The 18,363-nt window shown below is 42.7% G+C and overlaps 1 protein-coding gene across 2 annotated transcripts in view; it reads right to left on the bottom strand.

The window, feature by feature from the left end:
- Nucleotides 1-18,363, bottom strand: part of dennd2b (DENN domain containing 2B) — a 74,556-nt gene that overhangs the window by 44,965 nt on the left and 11,228 nt on the right. For both annotated transcript variants that reach the window (XM_031813827.1, XM_031813819.1), the window contains exon 2: nt 5,053-5,151. In XM_031813827.1, coding sequence (XP_031669687.1) covers nt 5,053-5,126 — 74 coding nt within the window. In that variant the 5' untranslated portion in view covers nt 5,127-5,151. The remainder of the gene's footprint in view (nt 1-5,052; nt 5,152-18,363) is intronic.

Raw genomic sequence — 18,363 nt, forward strand, 5'->3', positions numbered from 1 at the left:
GTGAGTCCATGCAACTTATTAAGTGCATTTTTACTCCTGAACTTATTACTTGCCGTAAGCTTGCCATAACAAAGGGGTTGAATACTTATTGACTCAAGACATTTCAGATTTTCATTTTTAATTAATTTGTAAACATTTCTGAAAATATCAATCCACTTTGACATCATGGGGTATTGTGTGTAGGCAAGTGGCAAAAACAATCTAAATGTAATACATTTTAAATTCAGGGAGTAACACACCAAAATGTGAAAAAAGTCAAGGGGTGTGAATACTTTCTGAAGGCAGTGTATGATACTCCACTAAAATGGCTCCTGGTAAGTGAGTTAACCAGTGGAACTTGACAGATTAACCCAAACCATCAATCAGCATGTAGGAACAATGCCATAGACAGTACAGTATGTATGAGAACCAGATCACTACAGATTAGCTCTGAGGGTCTACTGTATCTAACTTCTCCAGTTGAAACTGCTTGGTTTCTCATAATGAGGTAGAGAGGAGTGAAACTGGCCCCACATGCCTGGTTTGGACCTGGGGGTTGGACTCAGGGTTCAGTTTCCTGGACACGGTTTAAGTCTAGTCCAGGACCATAATGAGCTGTGTCCTGGATGAAGCTATTCATACATCATCGTTTTACAGAATAGTGTTAGCTAGATCACGTTCCAGTTGACTGTGGTAAAAGTCCAAAGTTATGTCCAATTATCCAGTGTGTTTAAAATGGAAACATATGCAATATGGTTTCAAGGGAAAGCAAATGGATAAAGACCAAACAAGGGTGAAAATAGCAAGGGGACGGATGACTTTTAGTAACCAACATTCTCAAGGTTGAACCCCATTGATCAGCTCTGTAATTACACAACTACAGCACCAGGCTCACGTGGACTGAACAATAGACTAGCCTGGGCAATGCAAAGGACTTTACACAACTACAGCACCAGGCTCACGTGGACTGAACAATAGACTAGCCTGGGCAATGCAAAGGACTTTACACAACTACAGCACCAGGCTCACGTGGACTGAACAATAGACTAGCCTGGGAAATGCAAAGGACTTTACACAACTACAGCACCAGGCTCACGTGGACTGAACAATAGACTAGCCTGGGCAATGCAAAGGACTTTACACAACTACAGCACCAGGCTCACGTGGACTGAACAATAGACTAGCCTGGGAAATGCAAAGGACTTTACACAACTACAGCACCAGGCTCACGTGGACTGAACAATACACTAGCCTGGGCAAATGGAAAGTACTAGTGCTTACACCTATACACCATTTCTTATAAAGTAATCTAAAACATAACTGTGTACCAACATGGATTATGATAATAGCTAATCACATTTTATAAACGTATGAAAACGAAAATAGTTCGCCATGCAGGATTAGCATGTTCACTAATGTTTGCTATTTAAATTAATCGATAGCTGAGCTAGCCTAAATGTTAACGGCTTGTGCGTATGCTAGGTTCAGTATGAACACGCACAAAACGCTAGCAATAGCTTAGCTAGTCTAATCGCTAGCGGCTTGTTCTCCTTATTAAACGTAACCAAATTCCGGGGTCAATCTTTCCTCCAACTCCTTCACAGTACGTTCAGATAGACAAGTAAGTGTTAGTTCAGTTCAGTTTAGTTCAGTTTTGTACAACTTCTCACTTCGATTTGAAACATAGTTTTTCTTCCATAGAATGGCAGTAGCTCTTCACGTTCCTTTCTAGCTCCTTTTCAACATGTTGGAGCCAACTAGTGTAGACCGTGTGGTTAGGAGAGGGACTAAGAGAGAATATTGAGTTTTGATTGGCTCAAAATAAACTTCTCATCATGCAGCTTCTGATAGATGATTTGTAATAGCTGTAAGCTTTTAAACATATCACAATATAATATAATTTGATTGGTTGCTGGAATCTCACTAGTAACAATTGTCACGCCCTGATCTGTTTCACTTGTCATTGTGATTGTCTCCACCCCCCTCCAGGTGTCGCCCATCTTCCCCATTATTCCCTGTGTATATATACCTGTGTTCTCTGTTTGTCCGTTGCCAGTTCGTCTTGTTTGTCAAGTCAACCAGTGGTTTTCTCAGCTCCTGCTTTTCCCAGTCTCGCTTTTTCTCGCCCCCCTGGTTTTGACTGACCCTCGCTTGTCCTGTCTCTGAGCCCGCCTGCCCGACTAAGCTGCCTGTCCTTGACCTTGAGCTTGCCTTCCGTCCTGTGTCTTTGCTACTACTCTAGATTATTGACCCCTGCCTGACCTGACCCTGAGCCTGCCTGCCGTCCTGTGCCTTTGCCATTACTCTGGATTATCGACCCCTGCCTGCCTTGACCTGTCATTTGCCTGCCCCTGTTGCTGTAATAAACATTGTTACTTCAACACAGTCTGCATTTGGGTCTTACCTGAAACATGAAAACAAGTATTCAACATTAGTTGACCTGCGTTACACCTGGCTCCCAAGTGGGCGGGCCTATGCCCTCCCAGGCCCAACCATGGCTACACCCCTGCCCATAGATGAAATCCATAGATTAGGACCTAAAAAAATAATTTCAATTGACTGATTTCCTTATATGAACTGTAACTCAGTAAAATCATTGAAATTGTTGCATGTTGCATTTATATTTGAGTTTAGTCTAAATTCAGTCTGGTTCTTGTTTGACCTAGCAGCAGCCATAACATTGTGATCAAAAATGCCCCAGTGTAAAATCACTGTAGATATATTTCAAATGGCAACAGACCCTGTGTAATATATCGATTCAAACACCCCATATCCAGCCATCAGACCATTATACCCAAATTTAAGTGCAATCAGCCGGTAGAATAACAGCACACATTCAAAAATACCCCCTTAGGCACGCCTTGGCCAAGATTACTCCAAGAGTCATAAAAAGCTGGTTTGACTGCAGTATTAAGCCCCTGTAAGTTCCTTTTCACACAAAAGGAAAACATCAAGTGCAGAATTCTCCAGTACGGATAGCTGCTTTGTGGTTGGGGTCTGTGAGGGTGTTCTGGTGGTCAGGACAGGGCCAGTTAAAACAAGCCTGGCTCTGGCGCTGGGCAGCTTCAACTGTGGCGGCCACACATGTACTGAGCTGGGTGCCAATTAGGGACTGGCTTCTGGGTCCTGGACCCACTGTCCTCCAGCCAGGGCACATCATATCAACCACAGGTCACTTCCTGTTCTGTTGATAGACCGGGCCACAACAGGAGGGCTTCCAGTAACCCAGATAAATAGATAGATTTTCAAAAAGAAAAAAGAGAGAAGCCATTAACATCCGCTCCATTTCACTTTGAGCTTCACCCTCAAGACACACCTCCTCTTCCTCTCATTAATGGGTATTATTTCATTTCCTTTGACCTTTTTATAGATTTATATCCAGCTTTCCAGTGACTTCATTTATTTTCTCAGCAATAATCTTTTCTATTAAAAGAAGTGCCCATCAAAGCCCTGCTGCACCCCTCCCTGATCTTATGAGAAGTTGTCTTCTCAGAATTCTTTCCTGTCAAGTGATTTACCGACAGAATCATTCTTTCTTTTGCGGGGGGGGGGGGTAGCAACTTGTGGGAAGTTGGGGGCAAGTATATAACGGTGCTCTCTCTGTGTATAAATGACAGTTTCTTCTCTTAAATCATCTTAACTTTGTGCAATTTTTAATCAGTAAATATTATCGAAACATAATGAACTGTGTAGAGTGTTGATGGTAACAGAGATAGGGAGTGTTATTGTTTCTAGAGAACTGTCTTCATCTCGACTGGGATCGTTAGATGAGCGTTGGGGTACAATTATTAGATTCAAACACTTGATGTAACCTGAGTAGATTATCATAAGGAGACCAGGGCTAACTACACTCTTAAAATAAAGAGTTCCAAAGGAATTCTTCGGGTGTCCCCATAGGAGAACCCTTTCTGGTTCCAGGGAGAACACTTTTTGGTTCCAAGTAGAACCCTTTTGGGTTTCATGTAGAACACTCTGTGGAAAGGGTCCTACATGGAACCCAAAAGGGTTCTTCAAAGGATTATCCTATAGCGACAGCAGAATAACCTTTTTAGGTTCTAGATAGCACCTTTTTTTCTAAGAGTGTGTCTAACTCAGGAGAAATGGTGAGGTCACAGAAAAACAACTACTCAGCACAAAATATATTTCTCTTAAAAAATATATCTGTCAGTGGTAGTCATGTTTAAACTCCTCACAGGCTATGGTGTTTTCACACTGGGTCAATGTACCAGCCAGGGCTGTAGCTAGCTTCCAACTGGCAGCCTTTCTCAAGGTTATTCACATAAGAGATCCAACTAAAACATGTCAGAGCCATAGCCACTGACTGCTGTGTTATACAAGGACATGTAGCACTAGGTAAACTAACATCCTGACAGACTACACACCAAGTAGCAGATGGTGAAGGCTTGCAGTTGCACCCCTGTGAGTCTGATGTAAGCACTCCATGCCAGTTGATGCCAGTTCCTGTAGATCTTAAATCTTCACTCTAAGCCTAGTTTCAGTGGACACAGTGTGTGTATATATAGTGTTGAAGGGAAAGACTGATCAAAAAACAGAACAGTCTATCGCCAGCACTTTCATTACGAGCCCTGTTTGTTTCTCTGTTCCAAGAGGAAGATGTCATCTCTCAACATGGTAACTCAAACAAGCCTCTGCTCAGACCACAAAGAGTTTATTGTTGAATGGGGCCCTATTCCAGAATGTAGAGGATGGCTTACAAAAGCAGATACTACTAGTCCTATCCCTGTAGCTCTAGAGAAAAGGCAGACAGAATACTGCAGAATACAATCAGTACTTCCTTATTAATAATTGAATAACGCTAACAACTGTGGGATGATGAGCCCTGTCACCTACTGTATGCAGTGTGTCACTCAACACAGACACATAGTGGGATCCCACGGTACAGATTTACAAAAATATATTTACTACCTGAGGAAAATGTCCTCTGAGGCAATAAAGGATATATGCACACTGGTTATTACTGACATCATAGTGCATGTTGAGAGCCATCTCCTTTCCATCCACCCCCTCCCTCCCCCTCCCCCTGGCCTAGAGGCTGGTGGGGATGTCACTGACCTGTCGGGGATGTCCCGGGGCACATTAGCCCCTCTTGCTCGGGGTGCAGCCTTGGAACTTTTGTTGGCAGTCATCGTCACCCTCGGACCGCCCACAAGCCTGATAGACAGACAGGATACAACACATGAAACTCCCCAGCCGTAACATGGACAATACATCAGCATCCAACAGATTGAAGTCTTTGTGATTGTTTGGGTGAGGGTATACTTGTAGCCGTGTACATATATACATATATATATAAATCACAACAATTCATTACTTACTGTTAATATATCGCAGTAATAAGAAAATTAGTTATGTGAAATATAGCGTTACCCAAAACACTCACACTTGAATTTGAGACCTTGAGAGTGTAAGTGGGTCAATGTCCTCTGTGCATATTTGGCCAAAACCATGACAAATATGGAGCTTAATCTCAGCCATGGGAGTGCCATATCAGATATCAGATGGATGACTTCACTGGATTCCTAACAGTGTGAGTAAACACCAGAGCATAAAGTACAACAACCAAGGAGAGAAAGGGCTGTGCTGTGTGAGGGACTCATCTGTGCTCTAGGCTCTGCTCTGTTAATCCAGCACCTCTCTCTTTTCATACAAATGAATGGAAATACAGTAATCATGAGGTCACAGCTCCAAACGAGAATGGTCCCTGAAGTCTCACAACAGAAGACAAATGTCTTTGGTTGTCACAGAAACGGCAGAAATATTTCTGAATCATTCAAGCCAGTTGGACAGAAGATCTTGGCTTGTTTAAAAGAAACCTTCAATCTCACTCCATTGTTTTCCCATCAATTTAGAGAGCACGAAACTTTAAAAGGTAGAATTAAAGAAATTACAGAGCACGGTCTCTAGATTGTAATTACGGTGCACCCTTAAAATCGCTGTTTGAGATTGAAGTGGGCAAGAATAGCCAGTAATTGCAAACAAAGCACAGAGCCAACTAAAGAGAGGAGACACTCCATCCCCTTCTGATTGGAATGTGTGCCTGTATCAGTCTTTGCTTGACTAGAGCAGCCAAGATTAACAGACTTGCTCTCTTCCCATGAACGTGTTCACCAAGAGGGCAACAAAAAAAAGCCTGGCTGTGTTTTACTGCAGATTTTACTTTTAGGGGCTTGTAGTTTGTGTGCTGCTGAAGGCTCTGAGGGCACAAGCTAAACAGGGAGAGAGACATGTTTCTCTGATCTGACTGACATGATGACCACATCGCCTGCGTTACGTGCACAAGCGTTGCAAAATACATTTACACATGCATGTTATTCGATCATTTCCTTCAAACTGCTCGCGTGCTTCAACAAGCGTCTGCGTAGCCAGTCGCTAAAATAGAACTCCCATCCCTCATTGTTTTTTTAGGAGCATATACCCACGTCGGTGATTGAAAGATGAACTGAGGTCCACACTCCATTCCAGTTGGTGGTGTTAATGCACCTTAAAGATGGTTGCCAACCACCATATAATGTCCACAGAAAGAAGAAGAGAGGAGAGATTACTAGAAACTAACAATGTTTCCCATTTCATCTGTGGATTAACTGTTGGAGTAGAGACTCAAAATGGGTCAAAATTCTACAAAGATCCAGAAAAAAAGTACCTTGTGCATTTCAGGTAAAATAAAACCCAATGTTTGTATCCCAGGACAAATTAGCTAGCAACATCAAGCTAGCGAGCTAAATGTCCATGAATGTTCCATGTGTTTCGACCTGTCCCCAAATGAATATAGCTGGTTCAGAGTTCATGTTGATATTTCAACCTGATATTCTGATGGCGGACGGACAGACGCACTCGCATGCTTGGTCTAGTCGGCATGTGAGCCAAACGGGCCATCACATTTACACAACTCTCATCAACATTATATTCAATCAAAGGGTAATGACTTCCAGTCTTGCATATTTCTCTGCCTGATAATGTAGTTCATATCATTGCCATTATCATTTCACCAAAACATATTTTATTATATATTCAAGTATTATTGTGTTGAAATGGATGTTCAACGCTTCTCTCTATTACGCCACACATGCTGTGGTGTCCATGACATTGCAGACATCAGCAACCAGAGGAACCCGTGTTAGTAACCCATGATCACGTGTGGCTCAGTTAGTAGAGCATGGTAGTTGTAACGCCGGGGTTGGGAGTTTGATTCTGGTCAGAAGCTGTTTGTTTAAAGGAAGTAGTTATATGAAGCAGCAGTAGCCCTAGTGGAGCTGAGCTGAGTCCTATAGAGACAGATGAGGAGAGAGACGGCACTGAGCCCTATACAGATAGATGAGGAGTCGGCACTGAGTCCTATAGAGACAGATGAGGAGAGAGACGGCACTGAGCCCTATAGAGACAGATGAGGAGAGAGACGGCACTGAGCCGTATAGAGACAGATGAGGAGTCGGCACTGAGTCCTATAGAGACAGATGAGGAGAGAGACGGCACTGAGCCCTATAGAGACAGATGAGGAGAGAGTTGGCACTGAGCCCTATAGAGACAGATGAGGAGTCGGCACTGAGTCCTATAGAGACAGATGAGGAGAGAGACGGCACTGAGCCCTATAGAGACAGATGAGGAGAGAGTTGGCACTGAGCCCTATAGAGACAGATGAGGAGTCGGCACTGAGTCCTATAGAGACAGATGAGGAGAGAGACGGCACTGAGCCCTATAGAGACAGATGAGGAGTCGGCACTGAGTCCTATAGAGACAGATGAGGAGAGAGACCTCACTGAGCCCTTTAGAGACAGATGAGGAGAGAGACGGCACTGAGCCGTATAGAGACAGATGAGGAAAGAGACGGCACTGAGCCCTATAGAGACAGATGAGGAGAGAGACGGCACTGAGCCCTATAGAGACAGATGAGGAGAGAGACGGCACTGAGCCCTATAGAGACAGATGAAGAGAGAGACGGCACTGAGCCCTATAGAGACAGATGAGGAGAGAGACGACACTGAGCCCTATAGAGACAGAGGAGAGAGACGGCACTGAGCCCTATAGAGACAGAGGAGAGAGACGGCACTGAGCCCTATAGAGACAGAGGAGAGAGACGGCACTGAGCCCTATAGAGACAGATGAGGAGAGAGACACGGCACTGAGCCCTATAGAGACAGATGAGGAGAGAGACGGCACTGAGCCCTATAGAGACAGAGGAGAGAGACGGCACTGAGCCCTATAGAGACAGAGGAGAGAGACGGCACTGAGCCCTATAGAGACAGATGAGGAAAGAGACGGCACTGAGCCCTATAGAGACAGATGAGGAGAGAGACGGCACTGAGCCCTATAGAGACAGATGAGGAGAGAGACGGCACTGAGCCCTATAGAGACAGAGGAGAGAGACGGCACTGAGCCCTATAGAGACAGAGGAGAGAGACGGCACTGAGCCCTATAGAGACAGATGAGGAGAGAGACGGCACTGAGCCCTATAGAGACAGAGGAGAGAGACGGCACTGAGCCCTATAGAGACAGAGGAGAGAGACGGCACTGAGCCCTATAGAGACAGATGAGGAAAGAGACGGCACTGAGCCCTATAGAGACAGAGGAGAGAGACACGGCACTGAGCCCTATAGAGACAGATGAGGAGATAGACGTCACTGAGCCCTATAGAGACAGATGAGGAGAGAGACGTCACTGAGCCCTATAGAGACAGATGAGGAGAGAGACGGCACTGAGCCCTATAGAGACAGAGGAGAGAGACGGCACTGAGCCCTATAGAGACAGATGAGGAGAGAGACGGCACTGAGCCCTATAGAGACAGAGGAGAGAGACGGCACTGAGCCCTATAGAGACAGATGAGGAGAGAGAAGGCCTTCCTGCTGTCATCTATTTCCTGTTTTAGTGGACTGAGAGGACAGAGCATACGTCTTCATTTTGATCCAGCAGCAAAGGGAATTGCCAGAATATCCTGACAGATCCTAACAACTGCAGTTGTTTTGGTTCATTCTGATCTTCTGCAGGCAGGGAAAGCCAAGATATTCAGAATGTGAGCCTTGGAGTACAGTGATGGTGATTAGGCTACACTCAAACACAGCCATAGGCTCTGGTCTGTATTTATTTCTGTGCACACAACCATAAGTACAAAAAGGTATACTGGAGTTTCACCTGTACATGCTTTCCCTTACTACAGTCATTAACGTCACCAACATTAAAAGGCATGTGAGAAATCAGAACATGAAAGCACATCCGTGGAGGCTCCTCAGAGGAGAACCATCATCTCCAGTGAATTTCATACAAATAAAAATAGTGGAACATTTAAAAAAGTTCTCCTTTTTAGATAAAACTATACTAAACATATTCACATCACCAAATAATTGATTAAAACACACTGAATTGCAATGAAGGTCCACAGTAGCCTCAACAGCACTCTGTAGAGTAACACCATTATGTAGCCGAAGGACAACAAGTTTCCGACCTCCTCTGGGTACATTGACTTCAACACAAAACCTAGGAGGCTCATGGTTCTCACCCCCTTCCATAGACTTACACAGTAATTATGACAACTTCCGGAGGATGTCGTCCAACCTATCAGAAATCTTGAAGCATGAACGGACATGATGTTCACCCAATAAAAGGATCAGGGAATAAATGTAGTACTGAAAGCAAAAGCTACAGCTAGCTAGCACTGCAGTGCATAAAATCTGGTATGGAGTTGACACAAAGAGATAGGAAAACAATAGTTAAACAGTTTTTAACAAATCAATTCTTTAAAAATGAAGGAGAAGCAAGAGAAAGAGAGAAATTTAGTTGTATTTTTTTCACTTTCACTTAGCTAGTGAATGCAGCTAGCTAGTATAGTCTAGTCAAACACCCGGCTCAAACATACAGGGATGCTATGTTAGCTAGCTGGCTATGGCTATCCAACACTGGAACTCTTCCATGTCAAGATAAGCTTTTGTTTTTATTAACTTATTGCCACCTGGGCCCACCGGTATAACTGATAAACTGCTTGCTGACTGTACACTGTACTGCATGATTGTAGCAGGTTTACTAAACACCTTAGTTTTAGTAGCTATGTTGACTATGAGATGTTAACTAATATGGTGACAATGATATAGGCTGTGTGTAGCAGTTAGCGCTTATGATATGAAGTTTTTTTTGCATGGTCACAGACAGCTGATTCTGTAGAAAAAAGGGGAAATGGGGATAAACGTACATGAATTTGTCCAATAGAAACTCTTGTTTGCAACTGTTGGACTAATGATTACACCCTAGATCAGTGAGATGCAAGCAAGAGTGTGCAAGGCGTTATTGAATGTGTCACTGTCACCTTGATTACTCACATTTTTCTCTCAACCTGTGACCTATGTTGTAAACTTTAATTCATAGGCTAGGTTGTAGCAACCTCATGATGGGAATAGAGAGCATTTGAGTATCATGTAGTAGCCTAAACCTATCAATGGTACATTGAGCTGGGTGAATGGAATATGAATGACAGTTATCCAATACGCTGTAATAGAAATATGGCCATGCTCATAAAAAATTATAATCCTCCTCACTCATTTTACACTTCACCAACCACCACTGAAGCACATTAAATATTAGATGAAATTTGGACAGAATATCAGTTGTCTGAAAATTATGCAATTTCTTTTAAATACCTGCTACAGCTTGATGAAATAGGTTTTTTTCATTGACTTATTGAAAGATGCACAGCTATAAAAATACTGTTGGCTGCGCGTAAAAACACTTTTAATTGTAACATCTGGAAAGCAAATACAGTATGCTTAGAAAAAAAAGGAGAACTTGGGAGCACGTGATGCCGCGGAGCTGAACCGAGCTCTTCAAAGTTATTCTATTTTTACCTAAATAACAACGTTGAAACAATATTCTAACATCGGCTGATAAATTGTCAAGTACTTACCTTCCCAAAGAGCCATGGACCTCCGACCGAGAGGCAAGAAGGACGACCAAAACGTTGTTGATTCCCAAGATAACGATAACTCTACAGCTAGCAAGATTAGCATTAGCCCTTATAACTCAGACGACAGTTCCAGACTGTTGCTCTCGGCAGGCTCGCAACATGCTGGCTACTCTCCTCCGGGAAATTCAGGATGGTAACAGAGGTCTTTCTATGAAAATTTATAAGAAATTGGCTGAACTCCATTCTTCCATTGACGACCTGAAATCCTCCATGAATGATCTCCTTTTGAGAACGACTGAGGCAGAGTTGCGCATTAGCACAGTTGAAGATACCATCGCTAGACATGACCAGGTCTTGATACAACTGCAAAAGGACAATGCCTACCTCAAAAACAAGGTAGATGAGATGGAGAACCAGAGTAGACGTAGTAATATCTGTGTGGTGGGATTGAAAAAGGACAGCGAGGGCCGTGACCCGGTCCGTTTCTTCACTCAATTGATCCCGGAGGTCCTAGGCATAATCAACTTCACCAAGCCGCTGGAAATCGAACGCGCTCAGAACATCGGCGCCAAATCCCCGGCCAGATGAGCCCACACGAGCCGTCCTGATCAGGTTCCTCCGTTTCCAAGACAGAGAGAAGATACTGCAACTCGCAAGAGCCAAAGGGGACATCACCATCGATGGAAAGAGGTTCAGCCTTTTCCCAGATATGAGCGCGGATCTCGCCAGACGTCGCAAGCAGTTCAGACCTGCCGCCAAAGCACTGAAGGAGAAGAACATCACCGGCTACCTCATCCACCCTGCGCGGATGAAAGTTCAGTACAAAGGCCGAAGCCATCTCTTCAACACACCGGGAGAAGTGCACACTTTTGTCAAAGAACTGAACAACGTCTGAGCCAGGACGGTCTCTCTGGGGGATAAGATGCAGTTCGTTTGTTTTCTCTTATCCGGACTGAACTGCTGGTATCTCCCGGTCACTATAATTGATTTGTACATTTTCAACTAACTGTATCTTTGCGGGGTGAGTTCTATTACATTTACAGGAGAGCATATTTTGGTTTAGTCCATATCCACTGGGCGAAGCAATAAGTGGGCTTAGGCCCACTGCTTTCCCCCTCATTTATGTTAATCTTTCGGAAAGAGACTCAAGCAGCCCTTGCCGTGGGCAGTAAATATTCAGCCATAAATATCTATTCACAGCGTTTGTTTTCAACTTAGAGAGCTCGCAGGTTTTAGTTTACGCCAAGGTTTAGCTAGTAAGAGCAAGATGGAAAGCGAGCAGCAACGTATCTCTTCAAGTGTATTCATGTTTGATTGTTGGGATTGTTGTTTTAGTCTGACAATCGGGGTGGGTGGGATTTTTATTATTTTTTCTTCCTTTTTTCTATGTTTATTGTTTCCTTCCTAAAGAGACACTTTTGGGCTCAAACCAAAGTTGAAACATTTCCTAATTATCTGCATATGATAGATTTCTATCCAGTTACATATTTGAAACCCAACCTATGCTTATTCCACTAAAATATGTCACATTCAACGTAAAAGGTCTTAACAGCCCGATTAAAAGGAAAAGAGTCTATACATACCTTAAGAAATTAAAGGCTGACATTGTGTTTTTACAAGAAACACATCTTACAGTCAGTGAACACAAGAAATTGAAGAGGGAAAGGGTAGGACAAGTTTTTGCATCCTCTTTTAACTCCAAAGCAAGAAGGACTGCAATTTTGATAAGTAGACACATCCCCTTCTGCGTCAACAACACCATCTCTGATCCCTCTGGCACGTTTGTTTTGGTGCAGGGGCATATGTTTTCAGGTTTCTGGCTCAGAGGTTTGACAATGGTCCCTCTCCCTTATGGTTGAACATTGAAAAGCTTGAAGTAAATGATGACTCTGGGGCAGAATTGTTTTACAAATGGGACAGAAAATCTATAAAAACCATCACAGACAACCCTTTAATCATACATTCTGTCCTGGCATGGTGCAAACTGCAAACTTTGATATAATTCACCCTGCTAACAAAAACAAAATACCTAGTGACGCAGTCTCCCTCGACGCTGAAAAGGCCTTTGATAGGGTTGAATGGCCATACCTCTTTCACGTCTTGGAAAAGTTTGGTTTAGGTACCGTGTTTGTAAATTTGATAAAAATCACTCTACAAATCTCCTAAAGCTAGGATTGCTACCAATGGGATTACTTCCTCCTCTTTCCCTCTTTATAGGGGGAACAGACAAGGTTGCCCAATTAGCCCCCACCTCTTTGCCCTCGCCATCGAACCGTTGGTTGAGGCTATTAGAACGTGCCCTGACATACATGGCTTTGAGGTGGGCCCCCCATACCCATAAATTATCACTATTTGTGGACAACCTTATCTTATTTCTAACAAACCCAGAACACTCCCTCTCTCACTTGCAGATCCTACTACAGTGTTATAGTTCTCTCTCTGAATATAAGGTCAATTTTGATAAAAGCGAAATCTTACCGTTGTCTGTCTTTGACCATCTTACCATCAAGCACAAGTTTCCTTTTAGATGGTCACCTATGGGCTTCACATATTTGGGCATAATGGTGGATGGTAATCTGAACAACCTCTATAAACTCAATCTGGCCAGTTTGTTGCAAAAGGTGGAGGTTGACCTTTGTAAATGGATGGACTTACCTCTCTCTCTACTGGGTAGAATCAATGTAATTAAAATTAATGTCATGCCCAGATTTCTATATCTGTTTCAATCTCTCCCTATCCCTGTTCCCGCAGCATTTTTTTCTTCTCTCGACAAGCTGACCAGACGGTTTATCTGGCACGGCAAAACCCCAAGGGTTGGCCTGGATAAACTGACCCTTGATTACAGTCAAGGGGGCTTAAACCTCCCCAATTTTAGAATGTACTAATGGGCTGCACAGTCTAGGTTTCTGGCTCAGAGGTTTGACAATGGTCCCTCTCCCTTATGGTTGAACATTGAAAAGCTTGAGGTAAATGATGACTCTGGGGCAGAATTGTTTTACAAATGGGACAGAAAATCTATAAAAACCATCACAGACAACCCTTTAATCATACATTCTGTCCTGGCATGGTGCAAACTGCATGAGCTGTTCGGACGAGGGGGATTCCTTTCCCCTAAAACCCCTTCATGGAACAATAGATTGATCCCTATGTTTTTCCAGAATAGTAACTTTAGACCATGGTCTGATAAGGCGATCACTCTTCTGGAACATTGTTACGAGGAGGGAATTATTTTTCGTCTTTTGATCAGCTGAAACAGAAATACCACTTGCCTAACAGGGACTTCTTTAGCTACCTACAACTACGAAACGTTATTAGGGTGACTCTCAAGGGACAATGGAACCTACCTTAGATGTCACCTATTGAACAACTCTGCCACGCAGACCAACCACTGTTCAAGACCATTTCCTGTGTATACGATGCTCTTATGTCAGGACTAACACTGCCTGGGCTAGATAAACCCCGAATTAGATGGGAAAAAGATCTGGGTATTGATCTTGATGAGGATCTATGGAGTGACCTATGCAGGGATGGTGTTACATCCACATTGAACTCCAGATACAGACTGATCCAGTTTAATTTCCTCCATCAGCTCTATATCACCCCATGTAGACTGCACAAGTTCAACCCAGATATCTCCTCCCTATGTTTTAGATGTGGCTCAGATGAAGGAACATTCCTCCATTCCACTTGGCAGTGTTCAAAACGACACGGTTTCTGGCAGGGGGTATGCGATACCATATCCTCAATTCACGGGGTTGCATTCCCTTTAGACCCGGAGGTCTGTCTACTGGGTAACTTTACTAACACCAATCTAGGCGAAGCCATACTATAAAGTTGACAGAAATATTGCTAGCGATTGCCAAGAAATGTATTGCCTTGAAATGGAAATTGGATTCCTCCCTGCCAGTTGCAATGTGGCTATCGGAAGTTAATAGTTGTATCCCTTTGGAGAAAATCACTTACTGCTTGAGGAATAAGTTAAAGACATTTTACAGAATTTGACAACCTTTTATTGACAATATGGGGAATCTCCCCCCACATCTCATTGATTGAATCTATATATAATCCTCACATAATGTTTCACACGTAATGTATAATATGTAGCCTACGGCAGGTGATCCAATGTCTCGTTATTATTTGTTTCTTATTGTGTGTTTGTATATATAATTATAATTATATAATAATTGTTATGCTCGTCTGTTACTGTCACTTTGTCCTATCGTTGTTTAATATCTTTTCACTTTTGTTTTGAATGTTTTTAATTGGAAAATGCAAAAAGAAAATATTCAAAAAAGAAAAAAGGAGAACTTATCGAGACAGGCATACTGATAAACCGTAGCAATTAAAAACACATTTCAAAAGTGTCTCAGTTCATCTTAATGGTTCTATCAAAACAAATGTAGACTACCCCAGGATTCTTTATAGGCCTAGGTATCAATTTTGGAAGTACTTCAGATCAGTACAGTTTCCAAATATGAGGCTTACTGCCTATACCTACATTGAGTGTACAACACATTAGTAACACCTGTTCTTTCCATGACATAGACTGACCAGGTGAATCCAGGTGAAAGCTATGATCTCTTATTGATGTCACCTGTTAAATCCACTTCAATCAGTGTAGATGAAGGGGAGGAGACAGGTTAAAGAAGGATATTAAAGCCTTGAGACAATGTTTACATGGAATGTATATCTGTGCCATTCAGAGGGTGAATGGGTAAGACAAAAGATTGAAGTGCCATTGAACGGGGTACGGTAGTAGGTGGTCTGAGTGTGTCAAGAACTGCAACGCTGCTGGGTTTTTAACGCTCAACCGTTTCCCGTGTGTATCAAGAATGGTCCACCACCCAAAGGACATCCAGCCAACTTGACACAACAATGGGAAGCATTGGAGTCAAAACGGGCCAGCATCCCTGTGGAACACTTTCAACACCTTGTAGAGTCCATGCCCCTTTGAATTGAGGCTGTTCTGAGGGCAAAAAGGGGTGCAAGTCAATATTAGGAAGGTTTTCCTAATGTTTTGTACACTCAGTGTATCTGGAACACTTTGTAATGACAAGGAAATGGCAGTGATTGTTAAATAAATTCCCTTTAACAGGCAACTTGTGCAATGCAAGAACAGTAGGCAGGTTTCAGCATGTAATTACAAAGAAGCCAAGTTGAGGGCAACAAGTGAATTGGTGATTCATAGTTTTGAGTGTTGGGAGAAAAATGGGGTAAAATACAGTTTCTTTCCTGGGATATCAAAGCAGCAGCAAACTGTCAAACCATGTTCAGTAAGAGGTGGTCATGGTTCTGTCTAGGGCTAGAGTATGGTAATGTCTTAAATGGCACCCTATCCCCTATATAGTGCACTACTTTTGAAAAGAGGTCAATGGGCCTCTGTTCAAAACATCAGACCAACATACATTTTTAACATCTTCAGCAAGAGACCTGAGAAAACATTTTGTATGATCTCTTATTAATTACTTTAGGCCCAACCTTTGGCACTTTGTATTTCCTTGTTATTACCACAATGTTATGGTCACTACAGAAAATGGAATCTGATATTGGACAGGACAGCTAGATGCTAACCAGTCAATGTTCAGGTCACCCAAAAAATAGACCTCTCTGTTAATATCACACAAATTATCAAGCATTGCACACATATTATGAAAATACTGACTGCTGGCACTTGGTATATGAGATTTAAGAACACTGCATACTAAACTTATATTTTCAGTCATTTATAAATGTCAAGGGAGAGATGCTCAGATGAGACAAGTGGTGTAGTGGAGGGTAAACACAAGTAAACACACTTTATTTTTGCTTGACAGTTTACCCACCTTTTGCAGAAAAATGCATTGAAAGTAGGAGTTACTTTTTTTAGAGACCGGCAATCAGAGTTTATCCACCTATTTTCTCACCACTGCATCACTACCTATGCAGGAATGCACCACCCTGTCAGATATTGACATGTAATTTGAGTATTGACTTAACATTCAGCGAACGATATGAACAAGACACAGCCTGGAATTATGACAAAAGGGAGCTAACAACTGTCCTTTCAACAGGCTGTCTGTCCTCCCACCTCTGCATTCTAGTCGAGTCATGCTGCATTTACATGGTCTAATTCCCAAATAGCACCCTATTCCCTACATAGTGCACTACTTTTGACCAGGCAGGATGACAGCAGGCAGATTTACACCCACTCTGACCCCATCCAAGGGTCCACAGACAACCAGAAGTGAACTGCAGGTTAACCCTGACCCTGCATGACTGAGGCTCATACATAACGCATACAGTATTCTGTTGAACTACAGGACACAAGGTGGAAAATCGGATGGATTAGTTCCTTGTCTTACCTACATTTGGGATGCGCACTGGATAAACACTGATTGAGCAAGTAATAAAGTTGCAGAGTAGTTACAAGGAATACAAATAACTATCCTGTGATGTGATCTCTCTGAATCATGAGTAAAAAATAAACAGAACTATCTATCAACAACGATGTTCAAGGTATATGTTTATTCTCGTCAGGTTCCTCAGAACCAGTTACAGTTAGATCCCCAGACAGAAGGCAACATTTTTTCTAAGTCATTTACTCATTCCCGATCTGTCTACATGACTTACAGTACCTGCCATCCAAACCACTAACTCATAACTGTCCTATTGTGTCTTAGCCAGACCATATTCTACAGCAAAAGGCATATCCATTATGGGGGGAAATCATGAGGCTAGATAATATCAGTTACTACATGTCCAGTTACTATGTCCTTACTATACCATTAGATCACAAACTATGCTTTCTGGTTGAGGAGGCAAGTCTGTGTGTGTGTTCCTAAGACAGTCCGGGGTGGAACGGAAAAACTCTTTGTTTTCAACATGTCCTTGAATGGGGAAACTCATGGTTAAAAAGTAAGTCCTTTATCAGGTGACCGAAACACACAAATACTATACAAAGCTACTCCCGCTAGTTTGTGTGTATGTGCATGCATGTGGGTGTGCGTGTGTGTGACGTGCATAGGCTGTGGAATGTTTCATCTCATAGTGAAGCCATTAGGTCCATGGCCTTGTCAGCCTTGACAGGTCAACAGGCCCACAGGCCAGCCCATCACATAGAGGAATGTGCTAATATTTGTCCTGTCCATCAGGCCTGGTATTCAACACATTAGACAATGTTTTAAAGGGTGGATGAACAGGAGAGGGGCGGGAGCTCGGAGCACCTGGCTTCAATGATAAGAGCTTCTTTATCATCCAACAAAGATTCTCAGACACTCAACTATGCATCTTTGTTCCGAATATGAGATGTCAATGTGATTTGGTGAACACAGCACTTTTCATGGTTTGGGCTGTGATGATAACAGTAAGTTGTTATTTAGTGTTTGTCATCACAATGGATGAACTTAAATGAACCTCCTGAGGAGTAGCCTTGGCTTGATGTAATTTCCATCCAGCACCACCACATCTCTGGTGGAAATCAAGTAATAACAACAGACACAATG

This window comes from Oncorhynchus kisutch, linkage group LG3, assembly GCF_002021735.2.
Source record: "Oncorhynchus kisutch isolate 150728-3 linkage group LG3, Okis_V2, whole genome shotgun sequence".
NCBI classification, from domain to species: Eukaryota; Metazoa; Chordata; class Actinopteri; order Salmoniformes; family Salmonidae; genus Oncorhynchus; species Oncorhynchus kisutch.